Source organism: Nycticebus coucang, chromosome 8 (assembly GCF_027406575.1).
Source record: "Nycticebus coucang isolate mNycCou1 chromosome 8, mNycCou1.pri, whole genome shotgun sequence".
NCBI classification, from domain to species: domain Eukaryota; kingdom Metazoa; phylum Chordata; class Mammalia; order Primates; family Lorisidae; genus Nycticebus; species Nycticebus coucang.
This window is the reverse complement of record NC_069787.1, coordinates 58597341-58620799: the sequence shown is the minus strand read 5'-3', so window position 1 is coordinate 58620799 and position 23459 is coordinate 58597341. Positions and strand designations below refer to the sequence as shown.

The following is a 23459-nucleotide window of genomic DNA, read 5'->3' as shown; positions in this document are numbered from 1 at the left end:
TCCTTCTAAATTGTTAATATAAAGGAAGCTAGGGAAAGTTCATGGTACTCTGCTCAGAAAGTCAGACTATGGAGCCCGCAGGTTTATAATAGATGATTATCGGGTGAAGTAGGTCCACCAAGTCTCTTTCTCAGGCAGATTTGACTCATCTTGGCATAAAGCAATGATATGCATTTTTAAGATAATTTCTGTCTCCCTGGGGTTTGGGGAAGGGAAGCTAAGTGGGTGGTAGACAGCCACATCTGGAGCCACACCCGACCTGCCAGCTCACTCTTTCTGGAGGCTGTGTGCTGGGAGGACAGGCAGGCACTGTCATCTGGTGGGAGAGGTCCCACTCCCATTTCAGGGGGATTTCCCAGGGCACAGGGATCCCAAGGCTTCCTTAGGAATTCTGAGCAGTTCCTGCTTATTCCCTGAAGACTTGACTCATGCAGTGAGTCACAGGGCCCGGCACTGGTTTTCCTCCTTTCCCACAGGCTTATTCAACATGCTTTCTACAAATGAGAAGTCTGGTGCACAAGAATTCTACCCAGGAAGGGGAAATGGTGAAGGTGTGAACATGAATCCATCAGTCTGACTCCAGAATCCAAAGCTCCTGACCTAAGAGCCAGAAGAGGGTCTGGAAGACTACACTGGGGAGGAAGGGGGGAAGAATTTCATTTCTTGCTTTATAAAATTTTGGTTTTTTTTTTAAACCTGTACTATTAAAAAAAAAAAACTAATTTAAAAGTGAGTAAAAACTAAATGGCCGCAACATTTAATTGGCAAATCACTAAAAATCAATTATCGATTCTGCACTTAAAAAAATGATCTGAAACAGCTGCTAGGCATGAAGTCAAATCCTTTTTTAAATGGCTTTGAAATATTGGATGCAAATTATAATCAGTGGCCTAAAAATGTCTTCACCATACTGAATCATGATTTTGCATCTGGAACCACTACTGAGGGGAAGCCCCTATACTGCACCTGTTGAGTGATTAAATAAATGCATGACTAAAGCGACCTGACCTCCATGGCAGTTCTTTCGACTTACCTTGACGGGTGTCTGCCTCACTGTAAAGGGGAGACCCTCTGTGGGGCTGCGGATTGAATTGTACTGGCATCATTGCATCCTGCCCAATCGGGTGACTTGCCCAAAATCTTGCCCAAAGCCACCTCAGTTTATTAAGGTCCCTGGAATCCCTGCGTGAGATGTATTGTACAGAAAGTATTCTATTACTCAGACCTTCCTGTTGCTGCTCCTCTCTTGACATTTTCCAGGCCCCATCCACCCTCCACCCTGGAGCACTGCACTTTTTCCAGTTATTCCAAGTCCTGTCTACACATTCCACTTACTGACAGGCAGATGCCAGAAAAACTTATTTCTATTTTTAAAAGCTATTTTAAGGTCTTTGTTTCTGACGCTGGTGGTGCTGGCATTGCCTTTTTATCTGAATAGAGTTCTAGTTGACCAGAATGGCAAAGGTCCTCACAGCATCCATTTCTGATGCAGATTTTGCTTTGAGAGTTTGTTTCTTACCCTAGAAAATCTTTGAGGCTTGTGAAATATTTACGTGTCCTGGGTGTCACTTTATCAACAAGAAGAAAAAAAACCCAAACCACTGCTTTGTGGATGTGTGAAATATAAATTGACATTTATTTTTGTTTTAGCTCTTAAAATCAATTGTGTACTGAGAGATTTACTAGAGGCAGATGTGGCTTGAAAAAAGACAAATGTGAATAGGAAATACCAGAAAATGTCTCAATAATTGACACTTAATAGGAAAGGACAGTGAGGGAATCTGCCTGTCCTACTTCTTCCCACCATTCCCAGGGTGGGATCTGATGTCACAGAGTGAGTGTCTCCCTAGGGCAGAGACCTGGTCCCAGTGCTGTGAACTGCAGACTGTGGAAGTGCAGGGCTGGCCACACAATGGCCAGAGTCCACCCCACAGACCACACGCTTTTCCTAGTCCCTCTCATACAACCGCCCATAGAGAGCTGCCGTCACCAGGCCAGAGGACAGTCCACTCTTCCTCAGGAAATAGTGGTCATTCTCCCAGCCAAGCTGGTCAGGGATTTCCAGAGTCATCCCTGAGGTCAGAAACAAAGGAAATATGTAGGATGTACTGAAGTTCCCCCACAGGTGAAACTCAAAGATCCCTGTGGCCTCTGTGATCTCCTGACCACAGGTGTCAAAGCCAAGACCTCCACACTTGACCAAGGCACAAACTTGAATGTAGTAAGTGCCATGTACTGTGTGAAGTCCATCAAAGACCCCCAGGGCATACAGCTCTTTGGACAACGTGGGCCTCTTGTAAAGCAAGTAACAGCAGAGGCCATTTGAACAGACTTGAAGATAGCCCTCCTTTCCCCAGACAGGCACCAAGGTGAAATTGTCATACATCATCTCGGAGTGAAATGTGGGAGGGGCATTCATGTTCCATGTGGTGGCTCCATCACAATGGACTTCCTGAGCATCCTTTTCACAGTATGGATCACCTGACAAGATTTTTAAAAACTTACTATGGGATGGGTCCATTTTACCTGTTGCGTTCTCTGTACCAATGAGACTCTGAGGATTTTTGGCTACCTGGGCAATTATAAGGTGGCCTGTGGGGTTTTCCATGTCATGGTACAAAAAGGACTTCAGAGGGGCATGTATGCCACTCCCTGTCATCCCTAGAGATGGGTGGTGGATGTTAGCTGCCAGAACATTGACGCCAAAGGCAATGGCAAAAGCTTTCTGAATCTCAATGGCTGCCAAGAGAGGGAGCTGGTTCATCCAGGCAGTTGGATAAACAATGTGCTTCACCTCGGAGTCTTGGAGGAGGCTGATGGCAGGGACAAAGAACAGTATGTCAAAGCAAGTAAAGATGCCAAACTTGCCAGCAAAGGGAGTATCAAAGGTGATGAGATCCGCTTTAAGAGGAGAGTCAAAAGCTGCCTCAAAGTAGAGGTTGTGTTTACGGTAGCGGTCAACAAGGGTTCCATTACTGCTAAACACGACATTTGTGTTAAACTGGTATCTCCCATCGTTTGGGCACCCTGGGTCATTGCTATGACAAGGCTGCTTTGTCCCAAGATTGGCCACCAAGAACATCTCTCCCTTGATGGCCATACAACTCAGGCGCTGGAGGACCTAGAAGAAAAAAGGTATTGAAAATAGGTTTTTTTTTTTGTAGTTTTGGCCAGGGCTGGGTTTGAACCCTCCACCCCCAGTATATGGGGCTGGCACCCTAACTCCTTGAGCCACAGGTGCCGCCTGAAAATAGGTTTTTAAAATCCTTCCTTTGCCTCATATATATATATTTTTATTTGAGTCAGAGTCTTACCATGTCACCCTCAGTAGAGTGCCATGTCATCACAGCTCACAGCAACCTCAAACTCTTGGGTGATTCTCTTGCCTCAGCCTCCCAAGTAGCTGGGACTACAGGCACCCTCCATAACACTGGCTATTTTTTTGTTGTAGCTGTCGTTGTTGTTTGGCAGGCCGGGCCAGGTTTGAACCTGCCAGCCTCAGTGTACGTGGCTGGCACCCTAGCCGCTGAGCTACAGGCACCGGCCTTTGCCTCATATTTTTAAATAATGGATACTTGTATTGTATCCATAATAGGTGTATAAACAGCTCTTTATAAATCAATAAAAGAGCAATCACTACTGAAAATATGCAAAGGATACAAACAGTGGTTCACAGAACAAATATAAATGGTCAAACATTTGAAAAAAAGCTCAATCTTATTAGTAATAAGGAAACGCAAATTAAAACAATGAGATATCATTTTTCTACCTTTATAAGATTAGAAAAAATTCAAAATATTAGTCTATCTTTCATTGACCAAAAGGTGGGAAACAGATACTCATATTACATGGGATGTACTGTGAAATCAAATTTTAAGGGGGAAATTCAGTACTCTTTAGTATAATTTAAAATATGCACATCCTTTGAGGAATTCCATTTCTAAAAATTTTATCTACAGACAAGCTTAGACATGTTTACAAGGATATTCATTGAAACACTGCTTATAATTACAGGAGTTAAAAAAAGAATAAGCATATTATAGTATGCTAAAAAAAGAGATGTTAATAACTATGAAATACATAGAAAAGAATATAGTTAAATGGGCCGGGTGCAGTGGCTCACACCTGTAATCCTGGCACTCTGGGACCAAGGCAGGTAGATTGCTTGAGTTCAAGAGTTCAAGACCAGCCTGAGCAAGAGCAAGACCCCCATCTCTACTAAAAATAGAAAAACTAGCTGGGCATCATGGTAGGCACCTATAATGCCAGGTACTTGGGAAGCTGAGGCAGGAGGACCTCTCAAACCCAAGAGTTTGAGGTTGCTGTGAGCTATGATGACACCATGGCACTCTACCGAGGATGACAGAGTGAGTGAAAGTCTGTCTCAAAAATAAACAAAAAAAAGAACATTAAATTGTTGATAGCAGTTTCTCTATGAATGGAAATAGGATGAGGGGCAGACTATGGTGAAGGTTCCTATTTTTACTTCTGTTTGGTTTGTTTTAAGTATATATTCACGTATTTCTTGGGTAATCAATAAATGAAAAGATCTGCTGATGCTTCGTAATAGCAGACATTCTTTAACTGAATTAATATGTGGCAGGTGGAATTTGGGGAGTTGGGTTTGTTTGAATCCTAGGGCTCCTTTCAATCTTAGTTAACATGTTACTTTTGGCTCCCAACTTGGTTCATCTCTGCATGCCCTCAGTCTACTGAGAAAGAAAGCTGGAATCCTCACACACCTCTGTGTCATTGAAACGGTGGGGCTCCAGGCATGGGTTCCACCTGACCAACTGCGGAGATGGCATGAAGTCCAGAAACGGGTAAATGGATGTTCTTGTAAAGTTGAATCCATGAATACCATCTTCTGGAAACACTATGATCTGTACACCCTGTAAATCAAAATATCAGATGATGGGAAGCACCACTTAATTTGTTTATACTTTTGATCATTGATTTGACAACTTCAACTCTTGAAGGCCAGATGTGGTGGCTCACACCTGTAATCCTAGCACTCTGTGAGGCTGAGGCAGGTGGATTGCTTGAGCTCAGAAGTTCGACACTGAGCAACAGTGAGACCCAGTCTCTAAAAATAGCTGGGTATTGTGGCAGGCGCCTATAGTCCCAGCTACTTGGGAGGCTGAGGCAAGAGGTTCTCTTGAGTATAGGAGTTTGAGGTTGCTGTGAGCTATGATGCCACGGCATGCTACCAAGGGCAACAAAGTGAGACTCTGTCTCAAAAAAAAAAAAAAAAGAAGGAGTTACTCCGTACCAGAAACCAGAGGTACAAAGATGGTGGCTCAACTCTCCTCAGAGATCATAGTCTTGGCAAAGCTGTCTCACTTGACCTAATCACAAGGGAACAAAGACAAAGTCCTCTAGGGTAACCATTAACTGTGCCTTAGGCATGTCAAGGAAGGTGGGAATGAGTAAACTTGGCTAAAAGGTGTAGGAGTTTGCCAAGCAAACAGTTAGTAGGGGTCTGGAGTTCTTGTTAGTGCAGTGGGAGTCAGGCTGACCACAGAAATCCTTGAATATCAGGCCCATTAACACCCAGATGCGATATCTCCAGTCTGTGGTTTCAACTTTCATTATGCATTTAAATTAGTTGGGGAACTTCTGAAAAAAATCCCTGATGATGGGGCCCATACGTAAAAAATCTGATTCAATTGACTGTGGGTGGCGTCCTGGCAACAGTGTTTGTTTAACGGTCCCCCAGGTGATTACCATGTCTGGGTCAGTGGGTTAAGAGCCAACATGTTGATCTCAGCGTAGAAACAGAGACTCAGGCGGTGCCTGTAGCTCAAAGGAGTAGGGCGCCGGCCCCATATACCAGAGGTGGTGGGTTCAAACCCAGCCCCAGCCAAAAAAACTGCAAAAAAAAAAAAAAAAGAAAGAAAAAAACAGAGACTCATGCTCCAGCCAGGAATTAGAAGGCTACCCTTTCCAGCTCTGACTGTCCTAAAGGCCTCTTCCCACATAGGGGACACCCTAGGCTTCCTAGTTGTGATGGCCTGGGGCTCCCTGTGATCTCCATAGCACCAAAGGAGGGCAGTCCACACCCTCAGCGCCAGAGCCTTGCTCTGCTGCTGCTTTCTACTTCCACAGCTTAAAATGTCAAGCCTGGAACATGGGCCCTTGTGTGGATGGTGGAGAAAGGAGGCAGAGAGGGCATAAATCATCTAAAATAGCAGGTGTCACGACTATAATCCTAGCATTCTGGGAGGCTGAGGCTGGTGGATTACTCGAGCTCAGGAATTCAAGACCAGCCTGAGCAAGAGTGAGACCCCCATCTCTAAAACTAGCTGGGCCTTATGGTAGGTGCCTGTGGTCCCAGCTACTTGGGAGGATGAGGCAAGAGAATCACTCAAGCCCAAGAGTTTGAGGTTGCTGTGATCTATGATGCTACAGCACTCTACCCAGGGCAACAGAGTGAGACTCAGTCTCAAAAAAAAAAAAAAAAGAAAGAAAGAAAAGAAAATATAACACTGTTTGACTTTGTTTTGTAAACGATACTCCTGGTGGTCTGGGGGGGGGGGCGGGGAAGAAAGAAAAAATTAAAAAAAATGATGATTGTATTGTCCCACAGGACATTAGCCAGTTTTGTATTCATTTCAACTTTTACTGGACTAAAACACATATTTCCATTCCTTAAATCCGGCTTTGAACCAACTTCACCATTGTACTAGTTCTTTCATTAATTAAATGAGTTAAATAAAAGCTTTATTCATTCTGTATCTGTATAAGAATCATATTTTTAACTTTTGAAAATTGTAGTAAGACAGGTATCTTCCTGTATTTAAAATAAAACTTTGGGGCGGTGCCTGCGGCTCAGTGAGTAGGGCACTGGCCCTATATACCGAGGGTGGCAGGTTCAAACTAGGCCCCGGCCAAACCGCAACAAAAAAATAGCCAAGCGTTGTGGCGGGCACCTGTAGTACCAGCTACTCAGGAGGCTGAGGCAAGAGAATCGCTTAAGCCCAGGAGCTGGAGGTTGCTGTGAGCTGTGATGCCACAGCATTCTACAGAAGGTGACAAAGTGAGACTCTATCTCTAAAAAAATAATAATAATAAATTACATAAAATAAAACTTTGAGAGTACTGAATTTTTTTTATGGAGAGCATTTAAATTTTGTACACATAATATATAGTGTGCCAAAAAAATGTATACACACTTTAAGAAAGGAAAAAGCTATATTAAATGGTAATATTCAAGTCACCCTTGACTTGTATAATTACAAGAGGTACTTGGCATGCCTTGTATTCATCTTTTATTATTGGTATATATCGAGTATTACAATTTTAATACAGTTTTCTCAACTCATAAACATTTTTTGGCACCTTCTGTATTAATATGAACATTGCATTCCCTGAGCAACTAGCCAGAAATGAGGAGAGGAACCCAGCCTTACCTGGGTCTGATGCGATTAGTACTCCTTTCTAAAAAGTAACCTGCACTACTGACACACAGCTTCAGCTCAGGTCTTAATGAGATTAAAAAAACTCCTTCTGGCCAGGCATGGTGGCTGGATTACACCTGTAATCCCAGCACGTTGGGTTGCCAAGGCAGGAGGATCGCTTGAGGCCAGGAGTTTAGAGACCATCCTGCGCAACACAGCAAGACTATACCTCTACAAAAAGTTTTTTTTTTTTTTTTTTTTTTTGTAGACACAGAGTCTCACTTTATGGCCCTCGGTAGAGTGCCATGGCATCACACAGCTCACAGCAACCTCCAACTCCTGGGCTTAAGCGATTCTCTTGCCTCAGCCGCCCAAGTAGCTGGGACTACAGGCGCCCGCCACAACGCCCAGCTATTTTTTGGTTTGCAGTTCAGCCGGGGCTGGGTCTGAACCCGCCACCCTCGGTATATGGGGCTGGCGCCTTACCGACTGAGCCACAGGAGACGCCCTCTACAAAAAGTTTTTAAAGAACTCCTTCTGAGGAATGAAGCTTACAGATCTGAGTGACCAGCCCAATCATCTTTAAAATGGACTCTAAATGCCTCTACCAAGAGAGGATAACAGTCATGTGCTACATAACAATGTTTTGGCCAAGAACAGACCTTGTGTCAGTGGTCCCATAAGATTGTAACACTGTATTTTCACTGTACCTCTTCAAATACTTACCATCACATTACCACCGCCTACAGTACTCAGTACAGTAACGTGCTGTGCAGGTCTGCAGCACGTTACCATGGAGCCCAGTACCATGTGTCCTGGGTGTGTAGCAGGCTACACCATCTAGGTTTGTATTAAGTACACCATGAGGTACACGATGACAAAGTCACCTTAACAGAATATTTCTTACAATGTAGCCTTGTCATAAAGTGACACGTGACTGTACTTCAACTGGTTTGTGCAGGAGCCTCTCCCCTTACTGCAAGTTTGATACAAAACTTTGATTCAGCTTGCCATTGCTTTGTCTTACAAGTAGCCTTAACACATATGATCACGTGGGGCAGTGGGGATATCAGTGAGCACTACAGACACAGTCACACCAACAGCTTCATCTTTGTTCCTGGACCACAAATACAGAAGGAATGATGCTCTGCAGCTGGCGTGGGCTCAACAAAACCACGTTCTGCTTCCTCAGGGGCAGGTTAATAAAAGGTGAAAGCAGGGGAGGTCTACAGTCAGCGTCTCTGGGCGTCAGTGTGGCACACGTCTGAGGATGGTCTTGAGGACCAGACAGAGAAGCAAGAGGGAGGTGGTCCTTCAGGTGCTGGGTTCAGTGTCATGCAAGCAAACATCTCTATCAAGAGAACGCCTGTCCTCAAGGAGATCAACGTCAGCAGGAGGTCTGAGGGCACAGCCTGAGATTTTTTTACACTGACTTCAGCGTAGACATAAATGAGGTATGTATCAAATGTGTGAATGACGTGAATGTAACTGATACTCAGATGTCAATAAAGATCCCTAAATAGCGCAACAGGCTGGAATGATGAAATGTAACATAATGTGAAGACCTGCTCTCAAGTTAAATAAATCAACTTTGTAAGTGCAGGATGGCAATGGCCGTATGTGTGCCTGCATGTGTGAAAAGGTCACAGAGTTTAGTTGACAGCAAGCGCCCTGTGAATCCACCATGAGGTGGGGGCTGCCAACAGTTTTCTAGGGAACACACCTGGAATGACAGAGATGAGGGTTCTTCTTCACCTACCCTGTCAGACAGAAGCAGGAGGGCTCCACCCAGTTCTCAGTACAGAGACACCCAGAGTCTTCAGTAGAAGGGTGGGAAACAGAACCTCAGAAGGAACTGTGGAAGGGAGGGACTAAGGATGGACGGCCTGGAGGAAAGAAACCAGGGGGCCACAATGGCTGTGTTAAAATGTAAAGAGGATGGTGAGTCATGGTACGGTCACTGCACCACCAGAGTTAAAGCTTAAGCTTCCCTTTGGTTATGGGTTTCCCAGCAGGGCATTTTCTTAGGTAACATCTGGCACTGACATTCCCCTCTTTGCCCCAGAGGGCCTCTCTCCTTCATCCCCACCCTTCCTGGTGGGAGGGGGAATGTGGGCAAAGCAGGAAGCCTTCACAAAGGCTGGCACCAACCTTCCCTCTGTTGGCAGGGGTCACTTTTGTCTGGGCTAAGGCTCAGACTGTTTGGAGTCTGGCAAAGGGACCAGAAATGAGCCCCAAATAATCTGAAGGCAGCAAATGGCAGTTTTGTGGACACTAACTATTTCAGTTAAACTTTGAATACCTCAGAGAGTGTAAGAGTTCATCACACCCAGTGGTTTTCAAATTTTTCTGCACATTAAAACCCCCTGGGGAGCCTTAAAAACAATTCCAACACCCAGTCCACGCCCCATCTGGACCAATTACAACTGACTGTTTGGGACCCAGGCACCCGTGTTTGTTTACAACTCACACAGTGATTCCTGTGCGCAACCACACCTGAGAACCAGTGATCACTCTCAGGGAGTCTCAAACTTGAAGGGCAAATGCATCACCTGAGGACTACCTGCTAAAATGCAGATTCTGAGTCAGTAGGTCTGAGGTGAGATTAAACATTCTACAAGTTCCCAATCTGTGGACTATCCTCTGAGCAGTGAGACTCCAGCCAATTGACTAGTTCAACTCAGGTTAACTAGCTGGACTGATTTTCCAGAGGGGTTACAGGAGGCCTGGGCTTACTCAACCACTGAGCTAAAGAGCAATTTGCCATGTTCTATGACACAAGCTCGGGTCCTCATCAAGGAGCATTCCTTGCCTTTTGAGCTGCAGCCATCACTTGCTGTTCATAGATGTCGAGGTTCTGGTTCATTAGCTCCAAGGCCTGCTTGCGGTTGGTGAGAGCTAGCGGGTCTGGACTCAAGATTGACTGGTGCTCGAACACAGCAGCCGTGTAATACTCGGCCTCATGATGTCCAGCCATGCGGTGCTCCCTGGCGTGGACTCCCAGGGCAACCACGTAGCAGCCACAGAGGAAAAGAGCAAGTTTATTGCTGGCTCCAGACATAGTGCAGACCATAAATCTGGAATGTAATGGGGCAAGGGGAAAACAGCTGAATAAAGAATCCTGCCAAGAATTTAACTTTCACAGCTGTGATTTATTAATCCCAGCAATTAAACTCACCCGCAGTGATACTGCAGCTCCAAGAGTTTGTTTCATGTTCCTAATAAAAGAGTATGTTTCTCTCCAAACACGTAGCAAGCTACATTTAAAATGGCTCACTGTCTTCAGAGTCTGATTTTAGAACATCTTCAAAACAGTCTCAGTGTTTGCCATGATTTTCTTACCCAGTGCTCAGCAAAGTTTAGTACGTCACTACTCATTTTTCTAATTGTGTGCTGAAGTTTTAAGCAATAGTAATTATTCTGATTACGTAACATAATTCTGTGATATATTTCATTTTCCACCCCCTGCCCACTATACACACAAACACACGGCCGGCCAGCCATCTGTACCAGCTACAGTGGTCATGAGATAGCTCAGCTTTCCTCGCCATAAAAAAACAGATGGATTAAAATTCTCCCTGCATTTCTCTGGTTAGTAACAAATATAATGGATAATGGTGTCTTTATTCAGCAAAACATTCTTTATTTGGTGCCAAGAAACTGCTGACTTCTACTTAAATGCCAATATCTACTGCCCATTATAGACAGGCAAAGTCTCTCAGAGCACAGATTTTTCCCTTCTTTTTTGAACTTGAGAATTATCATTGCCCATCATCACTTTTTCATTCTTTGTCTCTGTGACTCCAAAACTTTTCCTCAAAAGCATACTCATTTGGAAATAAAGTGCTTTTTGCAGTGATAAAACACATTTTCTAGAAAATAAACTAGAATTTTCTAGAAAGTAAATTTAGCTTTGTAATTCTTACCATAAAAGAAGTAAATGACACTTCTGTGTGTCTTCCTGCCCTCCAAGAATAGGAATGTTTATTTCTAAAAGTTGTCTTAACTACAGTGTTTTAGAACGAATAGTTCAATTCCATTTTGAAAATCAACCTGGCCTCCCAGCTAAAGCCTGAGCCCCGGTATATGGATTTACCAGGTGGTGTGCCAAGGTCAGGCTACCTGCCTGTGGAGATGTGCTGGGGCTGCCCAGCTGCCCAGAATCAGGATTAAATGCCAAGATAACAAAGACAAATCAAGGAATCGCATTGCTGCCCTTTAAAAAGAAAACAACATCCTGTCCAAGTCTCAACTCTTAATTCCTGTGTTAGCATTTCAAAACCAAAATTCCCAGGCCTGCAAATTTCTTTTTATTTTTTTGCCAAAAGTTCCAGAAACAAACCATCACTATTTTTAGCAATAAAATAAGGACTAGGGATCCTCAGTTAGAATCCTGGCAAAATTAAATACTTCTGAAAACCTCCCACTCCAACCTTGCCCCATCTCAAACTGTTACTTCTTTCCCCAGAAAATAAATGTACCATCAGAACACCAAACCCCAGAATTTGTTGCCATTCATCTTAGACACTGTAAACAATGTTTTAAGATAAGAACAATGAGCCTTTGAGCGAGCAGTCATGAGTTTTTGCGTAGAAACAAAAGTATAATTGATAAGCTTTCTTATCTGAATTTTGCCTCTGAAGACAGTCAAGGAATAATTTTAAATGTCTCAAAAATTTACTTTCCATTTCATCTCTGGTTTCACAATGATGGTAATAGGCAATGGTCTTGGGAGAGAACTTTTTTTTCTTTCTTTTTTTTAATTTTTATTAAATCATAGCTGTGTACATTAATATGATCATGGGGCACCATACACTTGGTTCACAGATCGTTTGACACATTTTCATCACACTAGTTAACAGCTTTCATAGCATTTTCTTAGATATTTTGCTAAGACCTTTACATTCCACATTTACTAGGATTCACATATACCCTTGTAAGATGCACTGCAGGTGTAATCCCATTAATCTCCCTCCCTCCACCTACCTCCCCCTCCCTCCCCTCCCTTTCCCCCTTCTCCCTATTCTTAGGTTGTAACTGGGTTATAGCTTTCATGTGAAGGTCCTACATTAGTTTCATAATAAGGGTGAGTACATTGGGTACTTTTTCTTCCGAGAACTTTCATCTTCAAAGTCATATTGACAATATTTCCAGAGTATAAGGCAGTGACCTCCCTAAGAGATACGAAAACTGAGGCCACAAAGAGACCAGTCCCAGTGGAGGCAGGTCAGGAGCACCTGGGGTCAAAAGTGGCACTCACAGTATACCCCTTTCTCAACTGAGAGCTCTGCACCACTGATTTGGTGACACAGAAATTTGTTTAAGTGTAAGGGACTTGCAAAACAGCAAAACAAAGAACCCGCAGAACCTGCAAGATATCACATTTCTTTCTATTTGGGAAAATAAAATATATTTTACAGAAGAACCCTGGTAGGAGAGCTCTCAGTAGCAATCATTTCCTTGTGAACAAAGGTAGGTTGATAATAAGAGGTTATGCAGATTTCACCAGGTATTCCTGATAAAAAGAACCGAGCTTAATGCGGTAAGAGAGAATGAATAATTACAATAAAAACAGGTACAGTTAGCGGGTTCTACATCCACAGATTCAACCAACCTTGGATTAAAAATATTCGAGGAAAAAAAGCCTAATAAAAATAACAATACGGTAACAAAAAAACAAGACAAATTAAAAAAGGCAGTATAACAACTATTTGCATTGTATTAGGTTATTATAAGCAAGCCAGAGCTGATTTGAAGTATTCAGGAGGATGTGCATACATTATATGCAAATATTATACCACTTTATAAGAGGGACTTAAACATCTGACTGGTCTGGTATCCACAGGGGTCCTGGAACCAATTCCCCAGGGACACTTAGGGATGACCATACCATAGGTTGCCCTCCAGGAGTGGTGAAACAGGAGACATTGTAAACAAGGTAGAAAATCCTGGTTTAAACCAAGTTAGCACACACAGTAGTTTTCCCTATTTGGCATCACACATACCATCTCAGGAAAAACCCACAGGGTCCTAAGCAAGGACTTGACTTTGAAGGCTCAGCAAGCACCAGAAAGGGTGCTTGGTTTTAAAACGGCAGGAACGGAGAAGTCAAGGCATCCCCCAGACACTTTCCAGTGGTTCCCAGGTGCTGGCCCATGAGAACGTGCACAGGCAGACTGGGGTGTGGGACTCCCTGGGCACAAGGGGCTCTGGGAGTCCTGTGGTTCTTCAAAATCCAGCAGCTGTCCCACCTTTAGAGCTGGTCAGGACCTGGACTACACTGAAAATGGTGACTAGAGTTTATGTGTGCCTCGTGTGACAAGGTGGCAATGTATTCCTTCTCATCGAAGGGTGTCCGACATAGGAGACTAAATTGCAGGAAGGACCTGGTGTGAATGCACAGCTGGTGCAACAACCTCTGAGGGCATGCTCTGCCCTCTGAGATTGGGGCTCTAGCCTGTGAGGTACCCTGAAACCCAGTAGCAGGCAACAGCAAAGGCAGGAGGGCACTCACTTTGGACAGCTGTGCCGCACTGGGCTCTGAGCCAGTCCCAAGTGTAGGCATCACGGAGAAAGCAGAGGACCAGATGGGCCTTCCCTCGGGAGGCTCGTGCTCCGGATATGTGAGGAGACTGACTATGTCAGATCGCAAGAGTGCCAGGAGAAATGAAAGCAGTGACGGGTGGTGATGGGGCAAGTTGAGATAGTGTGCTCAGGGAAAGCTCTGCTCAGAAGATATTTGAGAAAGACCTGAAGAAGAGGAGAGGAAGTCATGAAGGCATGCGAGGGGAGAGTGTAGCAGGCAGAGAGCCTGAGGTGGGAGCCTGCCTCATGGGCTCGAGAAACGGCAGGGAGAGCAGTGGGCCGGAGCCAAGGGCACATGGGGAAAGTGGCAGCAGAGGGAATCACGGAAAGAGAAATGACAGGGACCTGCCCAGGGGCCTCCTAACTTCTACCTTCATTTGCCCCATTCTGGTCTCATAAGAGCAGCCAGCGTGGTCCAGAGAAAGCCTGAGTCAATCAGGGTACTCCCCTCAAAATCCTCCATTGACTCCCCATTTTGTGCAGAGTAAAAGCCCAAGTCCTTTCAATGTGCCATTGGGACACATCCAGGAGACAGGAAATAACTGATGAGGTGGGGCATCTTTAAGCAGGATCCTGACCTCCCAACGGCCCTACAGATCTACTCCGCATTTCATAAGGAAAAACAGGCCCCCAACACCAGTCCTGACCAGGAAAGTTCTTTCAGTCTAAGAAGAAAAGAAATCAAAGTCTAAATTACATGGAAATCTATTTTGTAGAAATTTGGTAACATGTCAATCATTAGATATTTTTACACACCAGGGATTTTTTTCCCCACCTTGCTAAATGATTCATCTTGATAATTAGCTGTGTTTCCTTCCTAGCCATGCTATTATTACAGTAGCGTCTTCTGCAACAAAATGAAAGGATTATTATTAAGGCATTCTTACTAAGACAATTTCAGAGGCGGGTATATATATTTAAAACATTTATATATAGACCTACTGATCTTTTTAATAAAAGAACTTGTCACTCTCTTCTTGTCAGTGAGAATAACAGTCCCATGGTAGGGAAGGGAGACAGCAGAAGTTGGCAGAAGAAATGTCACATCCTGTGGAACAAAGCCTGAGGGACCTGCTAAGTCATTAGGAATCAGCATAGTATACATTTCTATGTATAGCTGACAGAATGCCAAGAAAAACATTGTAAAGTTCAAATAGTTTTAAAACTATTCTCATGAATTTTGTGATTTCCTTGTTTAAATTGTTTTATGTAAGGAGGAGAAATAACGGCTATCTCTACTTCATTTACATAATGTGAATGTAAAGAAATCATTAGAGACATTTTCTCTTCCAGAAAGTCTTATAACAGCTTCTTGTTTGCTTCCTGTCCCATCTGAGAGTGCTAGTCATTAGCTTGTCCAGGCTCGGCCCCTAGAAAAAGAAGCTCCACAAGGGTTTTAGCTTTGGCAGCTTTGTTCAAACCCTCCCACCAGCAAGACTTTTGACGTCTCAGTTGGAAAGGTCAAGAGTAAATGCGTGTGAGTGGCAACTGATGATTCAAGCCTGAACCCACAAGGAACAGTGAATAAATTACCAAGTTAATGAGTCCTCTGAGTGGGAGTGGCAAATTGTGATTTCACTCGTTATAAAATTCCAGCTCTCATCTTCAAAAAAGAGAATGAATTATAAACAAAAAGGGGACTTTGTACTGTGCCTGTAATTAGGGCCAATTTCTGTTCCATTGACTAGGAACTAAATGCACAACCAAAGGATCTCGATGCTTTAACCTACATATACCATCTTTCTTTTCCTCAAATGGAAAATTATCTTCACTGTTTAAGTCAAATAAAACCTCTTCCTAAAACGCCCATGTTTTTAATGTAAGAAGGCTTTTTCTTGTGCGTGGTATTTGGATAAAGTCTTAGTCTATTTAACTTTGTTCAGACAAAGGAATCTACAGGTTTGCTACTGCCACCCTGTGGCCAAGTTGAAGATCATTAATCCGATGAGTACATTCGTGATCTTGTGTCACAATGGCACAGTGATTCTTACAGTAAATGGATATCTTTGTCCCCTTCCCTTTCCTTTCCCTTTTCACTTCTAATACTTTATATATTTCTTTTACAGTAAAAAATAAAGCATTTGATTTTCCAAAATCTGAGTTTCGAGAAACTTGTTTTTTATTCACCATACTCCCACAACCATGGCATTTTTCATATTCACAAGTTCTAAATTTACTGCAATTTCATATGATGGGACTGAATGTAAAAAGTGATGGAGGTCTATCCCCACTATGCCAAACAGCCTCTGCAGGGGAAAATAGGGCTGGGTTAAGGGATCTATAGGAACAACATTTTATATCAATGGCACATTGAATTTTACCTACAACGTAAACCATTTTAATACCCACTATTATTTTTTTATCTTTTTGCCACATAAAGTAGTGGAAGCTGAAAGTAAAATTCTACTTTTAGGGTGCAGGAAAACTCTAGGACTGATTAGTGATGTGTGTAGGACTGGAAGCCAGTCCTCTTAGGACATGTTAAGAACTGGGAGAATTTATTGGTCAAACATTCAAAGACCACTGGGGAGTCCTCAGTGTAGCTATAGGAGAAAGAAACAGACATTCCAAGGTAGCACTCCCAGGGGAGATTCTGGGTAGTTAGATCTGAGCAGAGGTTCTCAAATGTAAGCATGCCATCAGAATCAAGTGGAGGGCTTGATTCCCCAGACCCCAGACGGAGTTTTGATGCCATAGGACTGGGATAGTAACTAATAATCGGCATTTCTAACAAGTTCCCAGGTAATGCTGATATTCCTGGTCTGGGTCCTTGGAGGACAAAGTCATGTGTATCTTACATCTTGACTCCTGCCTTTCTCTGGCATTAAAGCATGATATAAGTCAGAGACTTCGCGTTTATTTCCCAGGTGTTTCTCCAATAGGGCTGATAGAATTTGGGCAGGTTACAAAATGTTTCTACCATATTTAGTGAAAAAAGAAGCAAAGGAAGTTTTAAACACTGAAACTAGAGGGAAAAGCTTCCTCAAAACCATTTGATCTAGGTCAGTCAGAGGACTCAGTGCATGTTTTAACCATGACAGGGACTCCACTGAAGAACCAAGCTGGTACTGGTTTTCACTTGCTTAATGAAAGTTCCTGATTAAAAAAAAAAATAGAAACAATATATAAGACTAGATAAACTGAAAAATCTTCCAACCATATTCTGCAAAAATGTAACAGATTATTCCCAAGTGCACATCCGAGTTTGCAGGAAAGTTAAGGAAAATCCTAGGAGGTCGAAAATGAATTATGAGAAAGTCTTAAACTATTGATCAGAAACCTTGACCAGGAAGGAAAATACACATAGAAAAGGTATTTCCACAATCAGTCAGTCATGGCAGAGAAGAATGGTGAGGGGCACTTCTAGCTACTCTGCTCTTCTGGAATGTTTATGACTTCCAAAAGCCATTACTAAATTCTCTGAAATGAGCTTCAATGGGTTTTAGCAAGGCATTGTTTTTTGTTGTTGTTGTTTGAGACAAAGTCTCACTTTGACACCCTTGGTAGAGTGCTGTGGCATCATAGCTCACGACAACCTCAAACTCTTGGGCTTAAGTGATTCTCTTGCCTCAGCCTCCCCAGTAGCTGGGGCTATGGTGCCCACCACAATACCCGGCTGTTTTTTGGAGACAGGGTCTTGCTCTTGCTCTGGCTGGTCTCAAACTCCTGAGCTCAATGGATCCACCCACCTCGGCCTCCCCGAGTGCTAGGATTACAGGTGTGAAAGGCCACTGCACCCGGCCTTAACAAGGCATTATTTTAAAGAGCCTTTGGGAAATTTCGCCTCCATTTCCTGTTGCACTACCTTAAATTAAAGTCATCAGAAGAACCAGCTTCTAGATAATGTGGACCTGAGTGCTAGACATTCAGGAGGAAAGGAGCCAGTGCATAGAAAATACAATGTCCTAGAACCACATGTCAACATTTTCCGGGATGATGTGCTAGGAATATGGGCAATGTAAAGTTCCTTTGTTAAATTTATAGTGGATAGAAGTGTAACTCAGGCACGACCTCTGTAAGTGTATGGTGGATGCAGCATCACTACTTCAAGACCCGTCACCCTTGTACTCTTATCTGCCATCACTCAGGAGTGAAAAATGGAGATGATGATACCCAGGATGTAGTCAGTGGAGAATGATAGAATCAGGGATACCCACCTAAATAGACCTGCCCTGCCCAGGTGGGACTGACTCGCCTAGGCAGGGTCAGGTTCATGATCCACCCAGGAAAGGTCAGACTCATGTCCCTCCCAGGAAATAGGAATGCTGGCAATTGCTGCCCTCCCTGACCCTTTAAGTCCCCATCTGTCATAAGCCACATGTGGAATTCCTTTCCTGATTTCACTCCACCTGCATTCAGGTGGAATAAAAGCCACATCGACCACATACACTGGGCCTCTGTTTTCCTTTTGTCTTTTACCTTGGAATAATCTTCTACCTTTGGTGTGTAACCTCTCAGAGAACAGCCAGGGAACTATGTTCCTCAAATCAAAAGAATAATCCTTAATAGGATAGTCTAGAAGCACTGAGACTGAATGATAACAAGAAATGTAAGAAATAATTAAAAAAACAAACAAAGTGGGCTAGGCGCCTGTGGTTCAAGCAGCTAAGGCGCCAGCCACATACACCTGAGCTGGCGGGTTCAAATCCAGTCCAGGCCCGCCAAACAACAATGACAGCTGCAACCAAAAAATAGCCAGGCGCTGTGGCGGGCGCCTGTGGTCCCAGCTACTTCGGAGGCAGAGGCAGAAGATTCGCTTGAACCCAGGAGGTGGAGGTTGCTGTGAGATGTGATGCCATGGCACTCTAACCCAGGGGAACAGCTTGAGGCTCTGTCTCAAAAAAAAAAAAAAAAACAAAGTAAACCACAGCATTAGGAATAACATTAGCAATAACACGCAGAAGGCCATCTTTCCACTTGCCAAGCCAAGAGATGTGCATTTGGGAGAGGCATAGTGTGGACACCAGGAGAGAAACAGGAAAAGCAGGCAAATGGGTCCTGATGCTGTGAGTTTCTGAGCACACGTGGAGGATGCTCAGAAGATGCTCTTGACACAGTGATGTGGTGACTCACAGCATGCTGCAGGTGGGCAGGTGTTTGGTTGGAAAGTAGAGCACAATTAAGAATGACAATGAAGGCGGCTTTGCCTACTTGCCCTGGCAATAGAGGCCCACTTGCTGTATATGGTGAAAATATCCTGCTGTGTGAACTTTCTTACTCTGTAAGCCTTTCTCTTCTTTACAACTTTGTTCCATGCTTGCCTCACTCTTCTTCAACCATGGCATGGTAGATGTGTAGAGAAATGGCTAGTATCCTTGCTTCTCTTCCAAGAGGCATTAAACAATTCTGTTTTCTTTTGCTTTGGTTAAGTCAATAATTAGCTGAGGGCCTTTTTTCCTCTGGCAAGGGACCCAGCTCAGCCACAGCTACATCCTGGTTCTAACATAAGTCCCATTGCCCTGTGCCAACCACACTCTCCATGGGGCCAACATTTGACTGGTTGCCCTAAGCCCCACAGCTTTACCTGGCATGCAGGTCCAAGGCCTCCAGAACTGGGTTCCCACAGGGAGGTGGGAGGATGAGGTTGGGTAGGGGAGATTTCAGTCTTCCATGAGAGTTTTAAGTATTCTATTCCACCAGAGGCAAAAGTACTCTATTCCACTACGGTGAACATATCCTGCTCTGTAAACTTTCTTACTCTGTAAGCCTTTCTCTTCCTGAGGGAACTTTGCTCCACAATTGCCTCACTCTCCTTCAACCACAGCATGGTAAATGTGTAGAGAAATGACTAATATCCTTGCTTCTCTTCCTGGAGGCATTGATCAATTTTGTTTTCTTCTGCTTTGGTTAAATCAATAATAACTTGTGTGCCTTTCTTCCTGTAGCAAAGGTCCCTGCTGCTTTTGCCCAGAGGTAAAAGCAGAAGAGCTATTCTAACTTCTTTTTGAACTTGTTCTTAGCCAAAAGACCAAGAAGTGATCTAGCTTCCTTTGGGGAAGCAATTACTTGTAAACTAGAAGGGGATGGATATCCAGAACCAAGACTTCTAACAAACCGATTCCATCCAAAGCCCACACTATTATCAGGCCGCCATACTCAAAATAATGGGGGAAAAGGTCGATTGAATAAGTGATACCAGGATGAATGAATAATAATTGGGAAATAACTTTAAATACCTTAGGCCATACACAAAAGTAAATTCAAAATCATCTGAATGTTAGGAAAACTGGCATAAATTAGAACTAGTTAAAATTTGAAGCAGTTAGAAACAATAGAAGAAACAGATTGACAAATTAAAATTTATATGCCAAATTAGTTTTCCATGTAAGAAGAGGGTGGTGAGGAAATCACAGCCTTTTTTTTTTTTGTAGAGACAGAGTCTCACTTTGTTGCATTCATGCTGTGGCGTCACAGCTCACAGCAACCTCCAACTCCCAGGCTTAGGCTATTCTCTTGCCTCAGGCTCCCAAGCAGCTGGGACTACAGGAGCCCACCACAAGGCCCAGCTATTTTTTTGTTGCAATTTGGCTGAGGCCGGGTTTGAACCCGCCACCCTTGGTATATGGGGCCGGCGCTGCCTTACATGCCAAATTAAAATATCAAGATAAAACTTATGAACAGACAATGAACAAGAACAGATTTTAACATGAAGAAAACAAATAATAAACAAACACTATGGAAGATTTTAAACTTATGTATAAAATGATTATACTATTATACTATTCGGCTAGGCACAGTAGCTCACACCTGCTACTCCATCCTAACAACAAGTAAAAAGCTAAACAAACTGAAAAATCAACAGTTCTTCCTAGATATGTCAGAAAATTGAGGTCATAGGGCAAGATTCTGCCCCCATATTAGAGAGACAGGTGAATACATGGAATCACAACTTACCAGAGCAGAAACCCACAAGCAGAACCTCCCTGGGAACCAGTACCGGGGCAGGAAAACCCAAAATGTAATGGATGAAGTGCTGAAGGCTCAGCAGGCAAGTCTATGAGTTAAAAATTCCAGTCTCACATGGGTGCACCCACAGTTTTGTGAGTTTTACCTCTAGGAGCTCTACCAGGTTCTCACAAGAAAAATCTCTTGCTTCTTGAAGAAGAAGGGAAAAAGCAATCAGAGTATTCTTTAGCAGGTCTGCCCTCAAAAGAAAGGATTTTACGCATTGGGGTAAAGAAAGGATTTTTTTTTTTTTTGTAGAGACAGAGTGTCACTTTATCTCCCTCGGTAGAGTGCCGTGGCCTCACACAGCTCACAGCAACCTCCAACTCCTGGGCTTAAGCGATTCTCTTGCCTCAGCCTCCCGAGTAGCTGAGACTACAGGCGCCCGCCACAACACCCGGCTATTTTTTGGTTGCAGTTTGGCCGGGGCCGGGTTTGAACCCACCACCCTCGGTATATGGGGCCGGCGCCTTACCGACTGAGCCACAGGCGCCGCCCGTAAAGAAAGGATTTTACCCAATGAGGTTTTATCAGAGCTCAACTGACCTGAGAGAAGGGAAACACCCAACTCTAGACTTCTCTAGTCATTCTGCTCCACCTGGTCGGGGTGGGTGCTGAGAGGCACTTGTAAAGTTCAAGTCCAGAAGTATAAGCTCCCTAAAAGACTGAGATCTAATCCTAAGGCTATAGAACATGTTCCCTCCAACCACACTTCACCACCACATCACTAAATGCCTCTTTACTGAAGTTTCTTTACCCTGTATATCTACCTTTTAACAAAAATTACAAGGCACACTAAAAAAGTAAAAAATATAGTTTGAAGAAAATTAGAACCAGAATCAGATATGGCAGGGATGCTGGAATTATCAAACTCTAATTTAAACAACTATGATGAACATGCCAAGGGCTCTACTGGAAAAAATATATGACGTGCAAGAATAGATGGGTAATGTAAGCTAACGGATGGAAATTCTAAGAAAGAATCAGAAAAGAAATGCTTGAGATAATAAATACTAATAGAGCTTGGGTACCTGATGGCTCACACCTGTAATCCTAGCACTGTGGGAAGCCCAGCAGTAGGATTATTTGAGGCCAGGAGTTCAAGATTAGCCTGGAAAACAAAGAAAGACCCAGTCTCTACAAAATATAGAAAAATTAGCCAGGCTTGGTGGTGTGCACCTATAGCCAAGCTACTCAAGAAGCTGAGACAGGAAGATCGCTTGAGCCAGGACTTTGAGGTTGCCACTGCACTCTAGCTGGAGTGGCAGAGCAAGACTCTGTCTCAAAAACAAAAAACAAAAGAAAACACTAACAGAAATGAATAATGTCTTTGATGGGCTCATTAGTAGACTGGATATGGCTGAAGAAAAAATCTCTAAGCTTGACTGTATGATACAAATTTCCAAAACTAAAGGCAAAGAAAAAAAAGCACTGAAAGAAAATGGAAAAAGTATCCAAGAACTGTAGAACAACTACAAAAAGTGTAAATACATATAATGGAAATACGAGAAAGAGGAGAAAGAAAGAAACAGAAGCAATATTTAAAGCAATAATGCGCCGGGCATGGTGGCTTGTGCCTGTCATCCTAGCACTTTGGGAGGCAAAGGAGAGTGCACTACTTGAGCTCAGAAGTTCGAGACCAGCATAAGCAAGAGAAACCATCTCTACTGAAAACAGAAAAAAACTAGCTGGGCATGGCCCATGCCTATAGTCCCAAGGCAAGAGGATTGCTTCAGCCCAGGAGTTTGAGGTTGCTGTGAGCCATGATGACACCACGGCACACTAGCCTGTAACAACCCAGAAAGAAAGAAAAAAAAAAAAAAAAGACAGGCTCTGCACCCATAATAGCACAGTGGTTACAGTGCCAGCCACATGCACTGAAGCTGGTGGGTTCAAACCCAGCTGGGGCCAGCTAAACAATAATGACAACTGCAAGAAAAAACCAGCCAGCGTTGTGGTAGGCACCTGTACTCCCAGCTATTTGGGAGGCTGAGGCAAGAGAATTGCTTAAGCCCAAGAGTTTGAGGTTGCCATGAGCTGTGACGCCATAGCACTCTACTGAGAGCAATATAGTGAGACTCTGTCTTAAAAAAAAGAAAGAAAAAACACCCCTAAAACTCATACTTGTAGGCAAGTAATAATCAAATTGCAGAAAATCAAAGATAAAGAAAGAAAATCCTGAAAGAATTTCAGAAAATCCTGAAAGAATTTCTCTCTCTGGGAGAGAGAGAATACCTTATCTATAGAGAAGAAAGATATGAATAACATCTACTTGTCAGAAACCATGCCAGCAAGGAAGCTGAGTGAAATATTTAAAGTGTTGAGAGGAAGAAAAGTACCAACTTAAAATTCTGTACCCCACAAAATTAACCTTCAGAAATGAAAAAATTAAGAGACTTTCAGAAAAAATCATATGACAAAAATCACATAAAATGCTTGATTAAAACCTTGCAAGTCAAAAAGAGTGGAAGACAAAAATAGGAACAAAGACAAGGGCAAAAAGCAGAAAATAGTAACAGATATGCCAGA

General features: G+C 43.3%; 1 protein-coding gene across 5 annotated transcripts in view; it reads right to left on the bottom strand.

Moving 5' to 3' along the window:
* Positions 1–1609: 1609 nt before the first annotated feature.
* Positions 1610–23459, bottom strand: part of BTD (biotinidase) — a 33678-nt gene continuing 11828 nt past the window's right edge. For 3 of the 5 annotated variants that reach the window (XM_053600607.1, XM_053600605.1, XM_053600606.1), the window contains exons 2-4: positions 10213–10477; positions 4743–4892; positions 1610–3121 (exon numbers count right to left, since the gene is read on the bottom strand). In XM_053600607.1, coding sequence (XP_053456582.1) covers positions 1949–3121; positions 4743–4892; positions 10213–10473 — 1584 coding nt within the window. In that variant the 5' untranslated portion in view covers positions 10474–10477 and the 3' untranslated portion in view covers positions 1610–1948. Of the gene's footprint in view, positions 3122–4742; positions 4893–10212; positions 10478–14760; positions 14833–23459 lie in introns of all 5 variants that reach the window. The other 2 variants (XM_053600603.1, XM_053600604.1) reach the window with 1 other exon arrangement.